The 13,643-nt window shown below is 50.2% G+C and overlaps 1 protein-coding gene across 3 annotated transcripts in view; it reads right to left on the reverse strand.

The window, feature by feature from the left end:
- Positions 1–2,746: 2,746 nt before the first annotated feature.
- WDR59 (WD repeat domain 59) overlaps positions 2,747–13,643 on the reverse strand; it is a 47,791-nt gene continuing 36,894 nt past the window's right edge. For all 3 annotated transcript variants that reach the window (XM_064723485.1, XM_064723486.1, XM_064723487.1), the window contains 8 exons: positions 12,681–12,814; positions 11,259–11,340; positions 9,305–9,417; positions 8,152–8,299; positions 7,987–8,059; positions 6,829–6,955; positions 6,265–6,407; positions 2,747–4,415 (listed from right to left, as the gene is read on the reverse strand). In XM_064723485.1, coding sequence (XP_064579555.1) covers positions 4,180–4,415; positions 6,265–6,407; positions 6,829–6,955; positions 7,987–8,059; positions 8,152–8,299; positions 9,305–9,417; positions 11,259–11,340; positions 12,681–12,814 — 1,056 coding nt within the window. In that variant the 3' untranslated portion in view covers positions 2,747–4,179. The remainder of the gene's footprint in view (positions 4,416–6,264; positions 6,408–6,828; positions 6,956–7,986; positions 8,060–8,151; positions 8,300–9,304; positions 9,418–11,258; positions 11,341–12,680; positions 12,815–13,643) is intronic.

The raw sequence follows: 13,643 nt of genomic DNA on the forward strand, positions 1-13,643 counted from the left end.
ATGAGCATGAGGGCAAGGTGGGGAGCAGATCTGAATGAGCTGGGGCTCTCAGCTGGAGGCCACTGCTCCCAATCCCAAACCAGGGACCCCAGACCCCAAGCATGATCAGGTGCAGTGGCCCCTATCCCTTTGTGGGGTGCTGGAGGAGATGGAGGGGACACCTGGCTGTGACCCCACCATGCAGTCCCTACCAGCTGTTCCTGCTTGTGCAGCCCAGCCCTGCCATGGGTTTTGGGGCCACAGGCTGCCAAGAGCCACCCTCTGTAATCACCACTCATGGCAGAGCTGGGTCCAGCCTTTTCCAGCCCACAAAAATGCTGGGTGACCTGTGGGTCCCTGCTGCCATCCTCTCCCAAGCTCGCAGATCTGTGGTCCTCAATTGTGCCACAGCAGGGCCCAGGGATATGAGCCAGGCTCTTGTGAGCTGACACTTCATCTCTGTCCCCCCATGCAGGGCACAAGGGTGTCCCCACAGTGGGTGAGCCCGTTCCCAGCTCTGCAGTGACAATAGGGCACCCTGTCACCTGCAGAGCAGGAATGCACTGAGCACAGGTGGCACTGGACAGGGACAGTGCTGGGAACAATCTGTACACCAGCATAGCAGCTCACATTGGCAGCGGAGGGTTGTGCCAATGGCCTGTCCCTGCTGCTGTGCTCACCCGTCCCTGTCCCTGCACCGTGCCAGCCCCAGGATGAGCAGGATCAGGAAGTGTAGCTGGTTTGCTGGCTGGAATGAGAGCAGCCAAGTGGCTTTGGCTCATCAGTTCCTGAACTGGTTTCCCCAGCATACAGACGGACAGACGCTGGGGCTGGCACACAGGAGACAGCAGGAATGTGCTGCTGGGCTCGGGGCAGGATTAGGCCCTGCAGTGCTGGAGGGGCTGATGCTGGGATAATGGAGCTGTGGCTGCCAATGAGGAGGAGGCCAGTACAGACTGCTTGGTATCGCATCCATGGGAAAGGTTTTCCCTCTCTGCTAAACACTCCCTGTTTCTCTGCCAAACTCGATCATCAGGGATTTAACTTCCTTCTCTACACATGGAAAGCCTCAGTGGGGATAGGGAAGGCACACCACACTTGTTACACCCTCAGTAGGAAAACAAATAGGGTTTAAAATGCTGACAGTGGCCTTTAGGGCACAGCGTGGGCTGTCGTGGGAGCCCTCTCCCTCTTCCAGCGTCGTCCTTGGGAAAGCTCATGGATACACAGGTAACAGCTTCTGGGATGCACTTGGCAGGCAGCTGAAGCAAGTTTTGGCAAGCAGCTGTTTTCAGGGTCAGACCTGAGGTCTTCCACCCTCGGCATCCTCCTCTGCACAGCCTGGGATGGGCGCCAGAGCAGGGGTGGGGTGCGTGGGCATCTCTGCAGGGTGCTGCTGCTGGGCTGTCTGGATGGAGCTGGCCAGGGATGGGATGGAGTTCCCCTCCTTGGCAGTGTCCAGTCACTGCTGGAGCCCTGGCACAGCTGTGGCACCAGGGATGCCCTGAGGGAAGTGGTTTGGCACCCCTCCCACGCAGTGCACAGAGCACTCCTCGTGCAGAGCAGCTGGTTTAATCCAATGCCCCCTTGCTCCTGCTCCAACAGGAACCATGGATGGGTCATCCCCTGCCCTGCAGCACGGCTGAGCACTGTGCATCAGCTGAGGGCTCTATCAATTCACCTGGTTTGCCCATGGCAGCATCCCAGAGCTGGTCTGGTGCATGCTCTGGCCCACACTCACTGCCTGAGCAGTCCCTGCTCCCCTCCCTTCTCTAAGGCTGCAATTCAGAGCGAGGTTTGGCCTCACTGGGGAACTCTCTGCACTTGGTACCAAGTTATTGCAAAGGGCAGGTGGGCGTGGAGACAGACAGTCGGGGGTGGGCAGCACAGAAGGGGCTGGCTGGGGGACACCGTTTATGGCTGCCCTGCACGGCAAAGGCAACAACGTTTCTCTCTCCAACCGGCTCCAGGGAGGCAGAATAAGCCAGCTGTGTTTCCTTGCAATAGTCACTTCTACATGCAGTGGGGCTGCTCGCAAAGGAACCACCAGACATTCTGCAGGGTGTGAGAGAAATGCCGGCAGCATCTGGGAAGGATTCCACCTACCTGTGCAGGGCTACACAAACACCAGGCAAGGGCTTTTCCGCCTTCCTCTGAAGTGCCGGCGTGCTCCGCCTCGGGGGCATTCACATACTACGGAGATGGACCGTAATGGACTGTAATAACACACTAAATACCACGATTTGTCGGTCCGTCACCTTTAAATAACAAATCTCCTTTCCCTTCCAAGCTACAGGAGCACTCGAGCATGGAAATGAGAATACTTCCCGGCTGAATGGCAGTCACGGAGGGAGGCGGAGGGCGGCAGCGCTCCCCGGCCCCGGGGCTGCGGCGGCGCCGGCCGGACCCCGCTGCCCCCGCCCGCTTTCCTGGGGGGCAGACGCTGCCCAGGGCCTCCCCGAACTGCAGGATGTGGGCTTGCGCTTGCCGGCAGCTCAGACGCCGCCCGGCTTCGCTTTCCCAAGAGGAGCCTCACAACCGCGGGCAGTTCCCAGGCTGTGTGGCAGGTGCCAGCACACTGTCCCAGCGGGGCTGGGGGAGCCAGCAGTGCCGCAGCTCTTGGGGGGCTCTGCTACTACCGAGCCCCCTGCTTTGGGGCGCAGCGAGAGGGCCATGGGTGCAACACTCACCATCCACTGGGAGGGAGAGCTGCTGGGGGCTCCCCAAGAGAGAGAGCCATCAGAACAACACCACATTCTATCAGAACAGCACTTAAAAAAATAACTTTAATGTTTTAATTCTTTAAGATACATCATCTGTTTTTTCCACAGCAGGATCCCACTGCCTGAGCTAGCACAGGGGTTGGGAAGGGCAATGGCACGTGGCCCCACTCAGCAGGCAAGCGTGGGAGAAGGGATCAGTGCCAGTACAGGTGGGGGTAGATCCAGCTGGCTCATCCCTGGCACACATTAACCCAAATCCAAAGCTCAGGCTGCAGCCAGCCCTGGAGAGGCACAGGCTGCACATTCCAGGTGTGCACACACTGCACAGCAGCATCCCTGCACTGGGAGTGCCCTGCAGGCACAGCCCCAAACAGACAGATCCATCAGTACATTCTCCAGTTGATGCTCCACAGTTCAACCTACTGCCTCCATGGATTCCACCATTCTTCCAAACCCCCTTTTTCCCTAGAAACTGCTGCCTCCCTGTTGAAGAGCCTCATCACTCCAGCAGCAGCAAATCTCAAATTGACCCTAATTTTCCCCATAGTGCTCAGAAAGAACAGCCAGAAGGAGCTGTATTGAGTAAGTGTCCTCTTGTGTGCTCTCAGTGAAGGAGCAAAGGTTTTCTAAAACACCACATCTAAAAGACAGTGTGGATCTGAAACTCAAAAGCCAGATGCCTTTTCCAGTGACCAGGAAGTGTCACCACCAAGACAGGGACAAGTTAAAGTGCATTTTATCACCTGGTCAGAGCAGGAAATGGAGACACCTTAAAGCCTAACAGTTCTAAAACTGCTGGAAGCAACTAATCCCAGGGACCTTGGGTGCTTGTCTGGGCTTTTCACAGGTACTGACTAGTGAGCAGAAATTATTTAAAATGTAATCCTGAAAAATGCCATTTCCTTTCCTTGCTCTGTGAGGAAATCAAAACGATGTAAACAGCCATTCAAAATAAGGACCCTGCTGCTTCCAGGGAAACTCTGAGCACAGTTCCATGGACTATTTCCTCTTCAAGCGCCACTTACAACTCACCTTCAGAGCTTACTGTTGTTTCAGAATTATTTCTGCTTTAAGTGTGTAAAACTTTTGCTCAGTTTGAGCCCATGTAAGGAGGCACCTGGTAAAGACTCTACATTGCTGAAGCGAGTTTGGCTCTGCCAGGTGGGCCCCTTCCAGGGGAGCTTTCAAAAACCTCTTCACCCCAAACTAAGGAATATTCATACACCCTTCTGCGGGAGAGAGCAATTTTTCTGGTCTGGCATCCATTGCCAGCAATGGACACAGGGAATTTGGTCAAACTGGTCTGAAAGCAACCTGGGAAGCGCAGGAGTAATGGAAGCACTTGTAAACATCACCACAGCACACTGCCAGGACGTCCTGCTCCAGCTCCTTGCGGCGACCTCCTCCAGACAGAGCGGAGCTGGCTCAGCATGGCTTGGGAATTGAATATTCATTCAGTGCCCGCTGTGCTCGCTGCTCAGAAGGTGCTCTCGAGCAGGCAGTGGCAGCCACAGCCCGTGGGACAGACCTCCTGCGTGCGGAACCACTCCATCATGTGGCTGGTGTGGCCGCCGTGGCCGCAGGTGAGGCAGAAGTTGGAGGAGCCGCGCACGGCCACGTGGCAGATGGCGCACTGGAAGGTGAAGCCCTTGCAGACGGCGCACTGCGTGCCGCGCACCTCGCTGCGGCAGTGGCTGCAGTACACGCCAAACTCTGCCAGGAACACAGAGAGAGGGGGACAGTCAGTGCTGGAATCACGGACACAGCCCTGCAAACAGCCCCTCACACTGCTCAAAGCTCCACCAGCATGGGAGGGTGGCTGGCGTTCAGAGATCTTGGTTTGTTCTCCACACACAATCAAAGGAATGGGCAAGTGGAGCACTGAGGCACTGACTGGCCCACCAATTCCCCTGATGGCTACAGCTGGATTTCCAGCCTTGGAGACACTGACTCGTGAAGGTTCCTGCTGGTCTCATCCACCTCTTACCACTAGAAAGTGTCACTAAGCAAGCAAGAACAGCCTCCATTTCTCATCAGAGAGCCCACCTGATGCTTCTGCATCAGACTGTCAGCCATGGAGGAGGCAAAGGCAGTTCCCCTGTTTTCACTCCAGTTATTCCCCAGAAGTTGTCTTGGGTGACAAAGTGAGACTACTGCTGTTTCTCTGGCATCCTTCACCTGTTTTTCTCCCCCCAGGTCAAGCACATCTGTTTTGTATAGGTCTGTGAAGAAGACCATTTGGCAGCTGTCCTTAACCTGGACATCTACACTGCTGAAAGTATTTTGGGAGGAAAGTTCTCTTTACCTATTTGTTGGCTAGCTCACCTAGTTAGAGATCTTGCAATTTTCGCATAAGGACACTTCAGTCAAGGATCAGAGATGAAGACAGAGCATCTCAGAGGAAATAAAGGACATTCATCAGCACAGAGCTGAGCATTGCTGGCATGGCAGTATGAGAATTTTCCAGCTTTCCTGGAGAGATGTTACAGTCTACAAAGCCCTTGAACCAACACCTGCAAGCCTCACCTCCACCCAGAACTGTGAAGAAGTCAAACCCATTTACTGGCAGAGCTGGCTTCTGTCAGAGGTTAAATGCCACATTTGCTGTGACATTTCAGTAACCAATGGACATTTCATCCATGTAGCTGTAGCAGGATGCTCTGCCTAAGCAGGAATAAACCAGCTTGGATTCTGCCTTACTTGCATGCTATCTATCAGTATCAGTGATGGATTCAGTGGGGAGAGGGGCTGCTGTTCTTAGTGTTGAAGAATGCTGAAATCAGCTTGATCACACTACTCCAAATTATACCCATCACATGGATAGGTAAGGCAAATGCTGGCATCAACAGGGATGTGAAAACCCTCGCAGGGAAGGGAGAGGCAGATGTTTACAGAAAAAGAAACCAAAGAGCTGACAGCATCTTACTCAAAAATAAAGCATGTTCTGTTGAGCAGGCAGGACAACATTTTATCTAAAATTGTGACTGACAGTCAATCACTCCATACCATAAAGACCAGTTCCATTTTTAAATGGTGAAAAATTTTAACACACCTCCCTTAGGTGTGTGTGAAGATCCTTACCTTGGGTGGGGACACCCCTCAAGGTCACTCCACAAAGTTGAGTGAGAGAGATTTGCCCATGGTCATTGCTATGGGATGGACATCAGTGTCTACCTGATAATTCTTAAGCTAACTTTGATATTATTTATTTAATAACCAGTTCATTGCATTTCTAGTTTTAATTTTCTATACTGCGTGGTAAATAACTCTGATTAAGGCCTTTTTAGTCAAATTATTATCATGATATTCATCAATTTAAATAAACCCTTCATATTTTATTCATATTAAATAATTGGTTTGCCATCATTAATTCTGTGGAACAATTTGTACCAAGGTTCAATTACACCTATATAACCACTTTAAACCCTTGTGACTCGCTTGGGTGGATCTCTGATAAACTCTGTCCACTCATTCACGACACATCCTGCCCTGCAGATTGCACGTTCCTAAGCTCCTCAGGCAGAGCTGTGGCTCTGCCTGAACAACTGGACCTGACACTCACCAATTCCCTTGTGGGGATCAGGAGGACACGAGACAAACTTCAGGACCTCAGCCCGCTTCTCTCGCAGGCCCCAGCGATAAAGGATTTCTCCATAGCACTTCTTAAAGTCATCAAATTGCTGAGTGTTGGCAGGATCCAGCAGCCTAGAGGAACAAACAGGCTTGTAACTGGTTGACTCTCAGACTTGGGTTGCAATCCTCTTTCCTGCAATGGCTATGCAACCAGCTCACATTGCTGGAAATGCAGCAGAGCACTTCCCATGGGTTGCTGAAACATTGCTGAACACAAACTGCTCTGGCCTTGATTTGTTCTACACTCCAGGGTGCACACTCCATGGGTGGACTGTCCTTTGGGACCCCCACCACGGCCTCTTAGGGATGCATCATGCGTAATCCCAGCAGCACTGATCTGCAGGATGAAGCTTCCTCAAGTAATTGTGTGAATGACAAGGTCTAGGGGCAGATGTGGTACTGCACAGCACCAAGAGACCTGGCCATGGAGTTCTACATGACTGAGACACAAGTAAGGCATCTCTCAGTACCTCCAAGGCCTGTGATAACCTACCTTTTGTTTTTCTCATGCTGGTCCTTCTCCCTCTCCCGAGGATCAGGATACGTTAGGTTTCCATAGCGGAAGTCGTCCGGAGAAGACTCGCACCAGGGAGTGGAGGTCTGCTCTGTGTCTTTGTTTGCTGCAAACACCAAGAGGCTGTGAGTGCATCTCCCCCCTCAAAACTGCAATCAGGAAGGGACATGAAAGACCACAGGTTTGCACCCCCTGTGTTTCAGTCCTATCTCTGTCCTACCACCCTCTGCATTCCAGCAAACACTGCCCCGCCTCCGAGACCTATGTGCCAGCCTCTGCTTGCCAAGTGCTTCTGCTACACTTTTGGTGAAAGGACTTCATGGGCATCACCAGACAGAGAAATCTGATGTGGAGGAATCCCTTTTGCCCTCTGCTTTAGACAAAAAGTAACCAGGCAATCAATCCCATGGAGTTTGCTTGGGAACATTTTCCTGGGCGGACCTGGGTTCCTCTTTCCTAGACAGGGAGGACTCTCATCACCAGGACTGCTGTTACGTAAAGGGGCCTTTGCATGCAAGGTACAGCCCTGGGGGCAGGGAGATGACTGCTAATAACTGCTACAAAAGATTCTCCACTTCCCTAGCCCCCATCCTCTCCTCTTCCCCATGTCACACATGTCTTGATATCACACTGAAAAGTTACAGCTGTGGTACCAACAGGGCTGATGCTGCCCCAGGCCGAGTGTATCACTAGGAATCTGCCAAAAGTTTCAACTCTGACACCAGAGCCCCCCTTTGTCACAGTGAAAAACCTCTGTGGATATTCAGAGCACCAAGAAGCCAGTCTTTCCCACTGCTGCATTTCTTCCAGTGAGAGAAGAAAGCCCAGCACTGCTTTTACCCCAAATGCTGTGGAATTAGCCAGCTGATGACATTTTGGGGCCATTTTTGATACTCACTGAATGAAGTACCTACTGAAGTCAGAAGGTGCAGGACTGCAGGAGCCTCGACACAGATACTGCAAGGCCTGCTCACTTCCAGCCATGGAGTCACACCATCCTGGCCAAACCCCACAGAGCTGCTCTGGCAGAGCACATCTGCAGTCACAGCCAGTACTAACTCCCTCTTTTCCCCACCACAGGAGCCATCTAAAACCTTGGCTGGAAGGGTTCCTTTATTTACTAGCCAGGTCTCATACCTATGCTCCAGCCTCCAGTGCCAATCCCAGGATCTGACATGCTGGAACAGGAACCAGAGGAAGTAAAGCTGGGCTGTTGAGGGGGAAAGGAGAATAAATCATGTCATCTATGTGAGAGATGTTCAAAGATATCCAAGACAAATGGGAAAGAAATGGTGATCGTACATATCGGCTGTGGGAGGCCAGGTTGGAGGCACGCTGAGGAAAGGGGACACAAGAGTTGGGGCACCCCTGGAGCCTGGACTGGGCTTCAAACACACTGCAGAGCATGGCCAGGGTCTGGACATCATGGAGCTGTGAGTAATGAGCCAGCCTGGGAAATGAAAAAGACAGTGTGAGACTGGGCAAAATTCAGTGGCAAAACCATTGAGACTCCAGGGCAGCTAACTTCAAGCCTGTTGCACACATGGGTTTGGGTGTCATCACTGCCCACAGGAGATGTGCACTGAGGGACTGGGTTGGCTTTTCTGTCACTCCTTGGAGGAGCCAAGTTCTCCTTCTGAAAGCACTCACACCTAACTGGTGAGAGAAAGATGGGAGCTCTGGGAATTCAGTAGTACTTGGGCTCTGATGCAGTGCTGGAGCCATTAGACTCACTCCCAGCCACAACATCTTTTTGACAAAGGCCTCTGGGTACAAGTGTCCTGCACCTGGGTCACAAGGCAAAAGGCTGCTGCAGGCTTTCTAGAAGGCTAGGAAGTTTCCAGTTTGCTCTGAAGGCTGAGAGTGATAAAGAACAACCTGTGCTGTGCTCCCACTTCTGCCATGCAGCAGGAGAGAGCTCAGCCAAGCAACAGCATGGAAAGCACAGCACACAAATCCTGCACTTCCAAATAGCATGGATCAACAAATAGTATCAGTCATGGATTATGTAACTCCTGAGCAGATTCACATGGAAAACATTTGTAGCTAACACTTGGCTTTGTGGCCACTGGAACACTTCCCAGTAAAGCTAACAGGAAATCAGAAGGTGAAAAAAGGTGCTGCACCAACAGGCTTGTTCAGTGGGGAGCAGGAAACCCAAATCTCCAAGTCAAGCATTGTGGGCATGGAAAGCAGAGCTCCACCTGTGTCTGGCCTATTGCTCAATGCTGGCCAAGGAAGACCTGAGTGATAGGTGGAAGGTCAAGAGCTGTCTCCTGTGTGCCAGAAACACATGTGGAGTTTCCCTTTCTGATGCATCACAGGCTTGAGATGGGAAAAAAAATCCATGCTGTGGCACTACCCCAAACCTGAAATGACCCCTTACACATAGATAGTTATGGAGGGCTCTGCTTCCAACCATTCCCCAAGCCCTCCCCAGCACTCAGACACGTACAAGGATTCCAGTAATTGACGTCCAAATGGATGTTGTGCCCAAGGTATCTCTAAATCTGGGTCAGACTTCGGTCCAAGACAGAGATCAGTGGCTACCATGGCCAGTGACCAAACCTGGCAGACAGGAAGGAAAAGCAGCAAAGCTACAATTAGGATTAACCACACTCCCAGGGCATAGGTGTGCACAAATTCACACACAGACAGACAGATAATAATGGAGCTTGTCTGTTTGGTTTTTTTTTTTTCCTGACAGCAGGGAACAGTTTCGGTCTCTGTGTCACGAATAATGCAGAGAATAACACAAAACCAAAGCTTTCTCTGTCATACTCAATTTGTGTTTGGGTTAAACGCAAAAGCAGAACAGTCTGTAGTCTATTAGGGCATTTTATAGTCACTAGGCTCAAAAGGGTTTAGATTTGATACAGTTCTTGGGTTCAGAGATGTCTGGTGGCAGAAAGTTTACTGGTAAATCATTATTTGCATGAGAAGTACTCTGTCATTAGTGGTATCACTGAGTGCCATTCTCCTAATGCAGCCTGGCACAGACAGGACAGTTTGCTTTTTCTCTTTCAGAAGTTTAACCACTTCACATGAAATTTCTCCTTTATTTATCATCCTCTACTTTGAAAACAGTTCCATCTTGTCAGTCTCTATACCACTGATCTAAGACTTTTTTTTTTCTGCTATGCCTTTAAACATGGGACAGTCATGATATTCCAGGGAAAAGGAAAGCTCCTAGTTTGGCATGAAAAATAAAGCAGGAAAGGAAAAAGAGCATGGTGCTAAAAAGACAGCAGAAATCAGAGATCTGACAATGTAGACAATAAAGAAAAAACACATGCACCAAGTACAAAAAACAGCCAGAAAAAGTCCCAAAGCTGCTCTCCATGAAATCAGAGAGAGCAACAGAAGAGAAACGGAAACAAGGACTGGACTGAGTAAGAGAGTGCACAGAAAGCAAACAGGAAGGATGGCACTTCCTACACTGCTACAGAGCACATCAAACCTGCGACTTGCAAGTCAAGCCTGAATGTCTGCTGTGAGCTGCACTACAGGCTGGAGTTACAGGGGACAGGGAAAACCAAGCAAGAAACAGAGTTATCTCAGAGAAATCTTGCTGAAGTTACTCCACCCAAACTCTGGTCCAATGTGGACAAACCAGACTGCAAGAGGAAGAACAGACAAGGGGGAACCAGACCTACTTTCTCTCTGCTGGTGTTGCAGAACCCACCAAGAAGCAAGACAACAGCCTGAGTCAGCTTCTGCTTAGATCAGGTAAGCCTGTGCATGTTGCTTATCCAGCTCTAGAAGAGCCAAATGCTGAGGAGATGTGCACAGCCCCTGTGGCACTGCCACCTCCCATCCCTTTCAGGTGTTCCCATGTCCTGTCAAATGTTCTGCCTGTTGCAATGGACTAATCACAGGGACAAGCATGGGTCACAACAGCCATTTTTCTCCTATTTTCAGCTGAAGGCAAATAGCCAGCCTCATTTTGGGGCCCCTGGGCCCAAGCTCTCTTGGAAGAAGATAGCTGCAGTTAGTACCCAGTGCCAGCAGAATGCCAAACAATGGGAACAATTACATAAGTACAAAAAAAATTACGGATCAAAATGCTGACAGCAGCTAGGCAACTCTGTGCACAGTTACTCCATTTGATGACTCAAAAGCAGGCTGCATTCCTCACTTTGCCTACAGGAATTCCCTGAAAAATGTGTTTCACTCAGTATGGCAAAGGGCATAAAAGAATCTGTGTGCAGTCCTGAGAAGGAATCTCTTAATGCCCAGAGTCAGAGAGGTGGGGACCAACTTGGTGGCCTTTCCACAGGCCAGGTTCACCAGCCAGGGAGTTCCTGACAGAGCTGCTGAAGCCCAGTGGCCTTTGGGTGCTGGTGACAGCACAAGCCATTGGAGGGTGGCACAGCATGCTGAGGAAGAGGAGGGATTCCATGGCATACCTGCACGAGATCCCTCCGGCCCACGGCCAGGGCTGAGGCTGCATTCTTCTGGCAAGTCTCCTGGATGTTATTCACATTCAGTCTGAAAGGGAAGGAGGAAACTCAGCTCTGATTGGCACATTACCTGCAAAGGTGGGGAGGAATGGGGGGAAAGGGGAACATGGCTCTGGCAGCAGTGGGCAGCCCAGACCTCCCAATCAATAGAAGCCTCTTTGCATGGCCAGGTTCCCATCCCATCCCCTGTTATTCAGGGATCACTGCCATCCTCCTCCCAATATTCATTTTTGCTAATACACCACACATCAAGTCCAGCTCCATACTACTGGGATTGATTCTAAGCAACACCATTTCCAAGAGGATATCAGACCAAACTTCTGCTGAGGCATCATCAAGTCCAGAATCATTCCTGTCCCTAAAAGCTGGTGCCATTGGCTACATGGTCCTGCTCCCATTCAATCCATCAGTCTGTTTTGTCTGACTCACAGGGAGACAGGGGCATCCTGGGAAGAACCAGGCCTGCTGGGGGATAACACACCCACTGTGTGAAGCCTTGACAGCCTGGCAAGGTGGGCTGAGGAAGCCCACGTGTGCTTTTCTGCCTGTCATCAGGAATCTTCCCAACACTTCAACTGCTTGAGATTTTTACAGTACATGGAAAAGGGTCAGGCTGTTTACACAACATGTCCCAAGAAGAAAGGTCCAACAGGTTTTTTTAAAGAATATTCTTTTTAATAACATAGAAAGGGAGAGAAAGAAGGGTTTTTTTCCTCTTTTTCTTTCCTCATAAAGGAAATCCGCTTCTTCCCTGAATGTCCATAGATTGGAAATTCTGCTAAGGACCAGCCAGTATTACCAAAGCTAAGAAAAAAAAATTCAGGAACAGAGGTTTTGTAACCATGTGATTTAGACAGTCTGGAAAAAGGAAGCTCTTTGTTAAAAAAAAACAAAACACCAAAACCAACAAAAACATAAAAATGCCTACAGAACTCCATCCTTTCTAATAACAGAGAACAACCTGCACAACAGACCTGATATGTAAAACCAAGACTCCAAGTGGGAACATATTAAATATTTCTGAAATTAAAAAGTTTTATGAGCTATTAATAGTTTTACAGCCATTTACTGAGATTTTTAAGCCTGTGCATTTAACATGAGATTTGAAAAAGAATTTCTACTCATAATTTCTCTCTTTAGCAGGTGAAAATCAGAACCTGTAAAATTTGCAGTGATGATGCTCAGATTCCAGGAGACAGGTGCCCTCTCAGAGGCAGGGGGATACCAAAAAAAGCAGTGAGGCAAGAACAGAAGAAGGAGGTAGAGAAATGTTCACAGATCCATGCTGACTGACGTCAGGATAAAAGCACAGCAATGCCAAAGACAGCTACTTTCATTTGGAAAAGGATGAAGCCCACATGTACTCACATGTAGAGCTCTCCCAGCAGCTTGTGGACAGGCAGCAAACAGGAAATATCTTGGATGATAACTTTCCCAGCAGCTTTGATGGGTCGGTTGTTGGCATCTGTCCCCTCTCGTTTGCTTTTCCACCTCCTTGATTTCTGCAGAACCAATGGCAAGGTGTTACTGGGGAAGAGGACAGGAGGCTGCTTGGGACAGGGAACAAAGCACTAGGGTCAGGAATAATGCAAGCAGCACCCAAACCTGCCTTTCAGAAGGCTCTGTGTTACCCTGGAAAACATCCATGACATGCCCAGGAGAACAAGCATCTCCATCTGTAGGAAGTGAAAAGCAGGTCAAGGCAGCGAGCTCAAGGTCAAACTCACTCAAAAAGTATTTTGTGAGTTTCCCTGTGAAAGCCAATAATAGAATCAATCAGCATCGGGATGCCAATCAAACCTGGGCAAGTTTGGCAGGAGGATCATTCAATTCTCATTCCCTGGGAACCCTTTGCAGATAAACCACTGCTGACTCCAGCCAGCGTCAGCACAGAGACATGCAGGAGGCAGCTGCTGCTCGCCCTTTGCCTCAGGGCGAGCCCACAGCTCCAGACTGTCTCTAGGTCTGCCCTCTCAGGGTGAGAACAGCCCTGTTCAGTGCCAGCACAGGGCTCCCACCTCCTGCTTTATCAACAGCTTCAAACAAACAACTCACAGATGATAAAGCAGGGCCCAAGTTTTCCTAGCAAGGATCCCTTGCTCACAGCTATTTACAGCTGGCTCAGGACATAAGAAGGGGGAGAAGAAAGGAGAGGAACCCACAGGAGGGAACAGAAACAAGAAGCCAAGATTCCCAAATACTCCCTGTAACAGATACAGAGGCCACCTTAAAGCCAAGCTGCATAAAGCTACCTTGGCTGTGTGAAACACCAGAGTATCTGTCTGGTATCCTGACCTCTTCCAGCTCCTTGCTCTAGGAGAGTGAGGAGGA

Source organism: Zonotrichia leucophrys, chromosome 11, assembly GCF_028769735.1.
Source record: "Zonotrichia leucophrys gambelii isolate GWCS_2022_RI chromosome 11, RI_Zleu_2.0, whole genome shotgun sequence".
Classification (NCBI taxonomy): Eukaryota; Metazoa; Chordata; class Aves; order Passeriformes; family Passerellidae; genus Zonotrichia; species Zonotrichia leucophrys.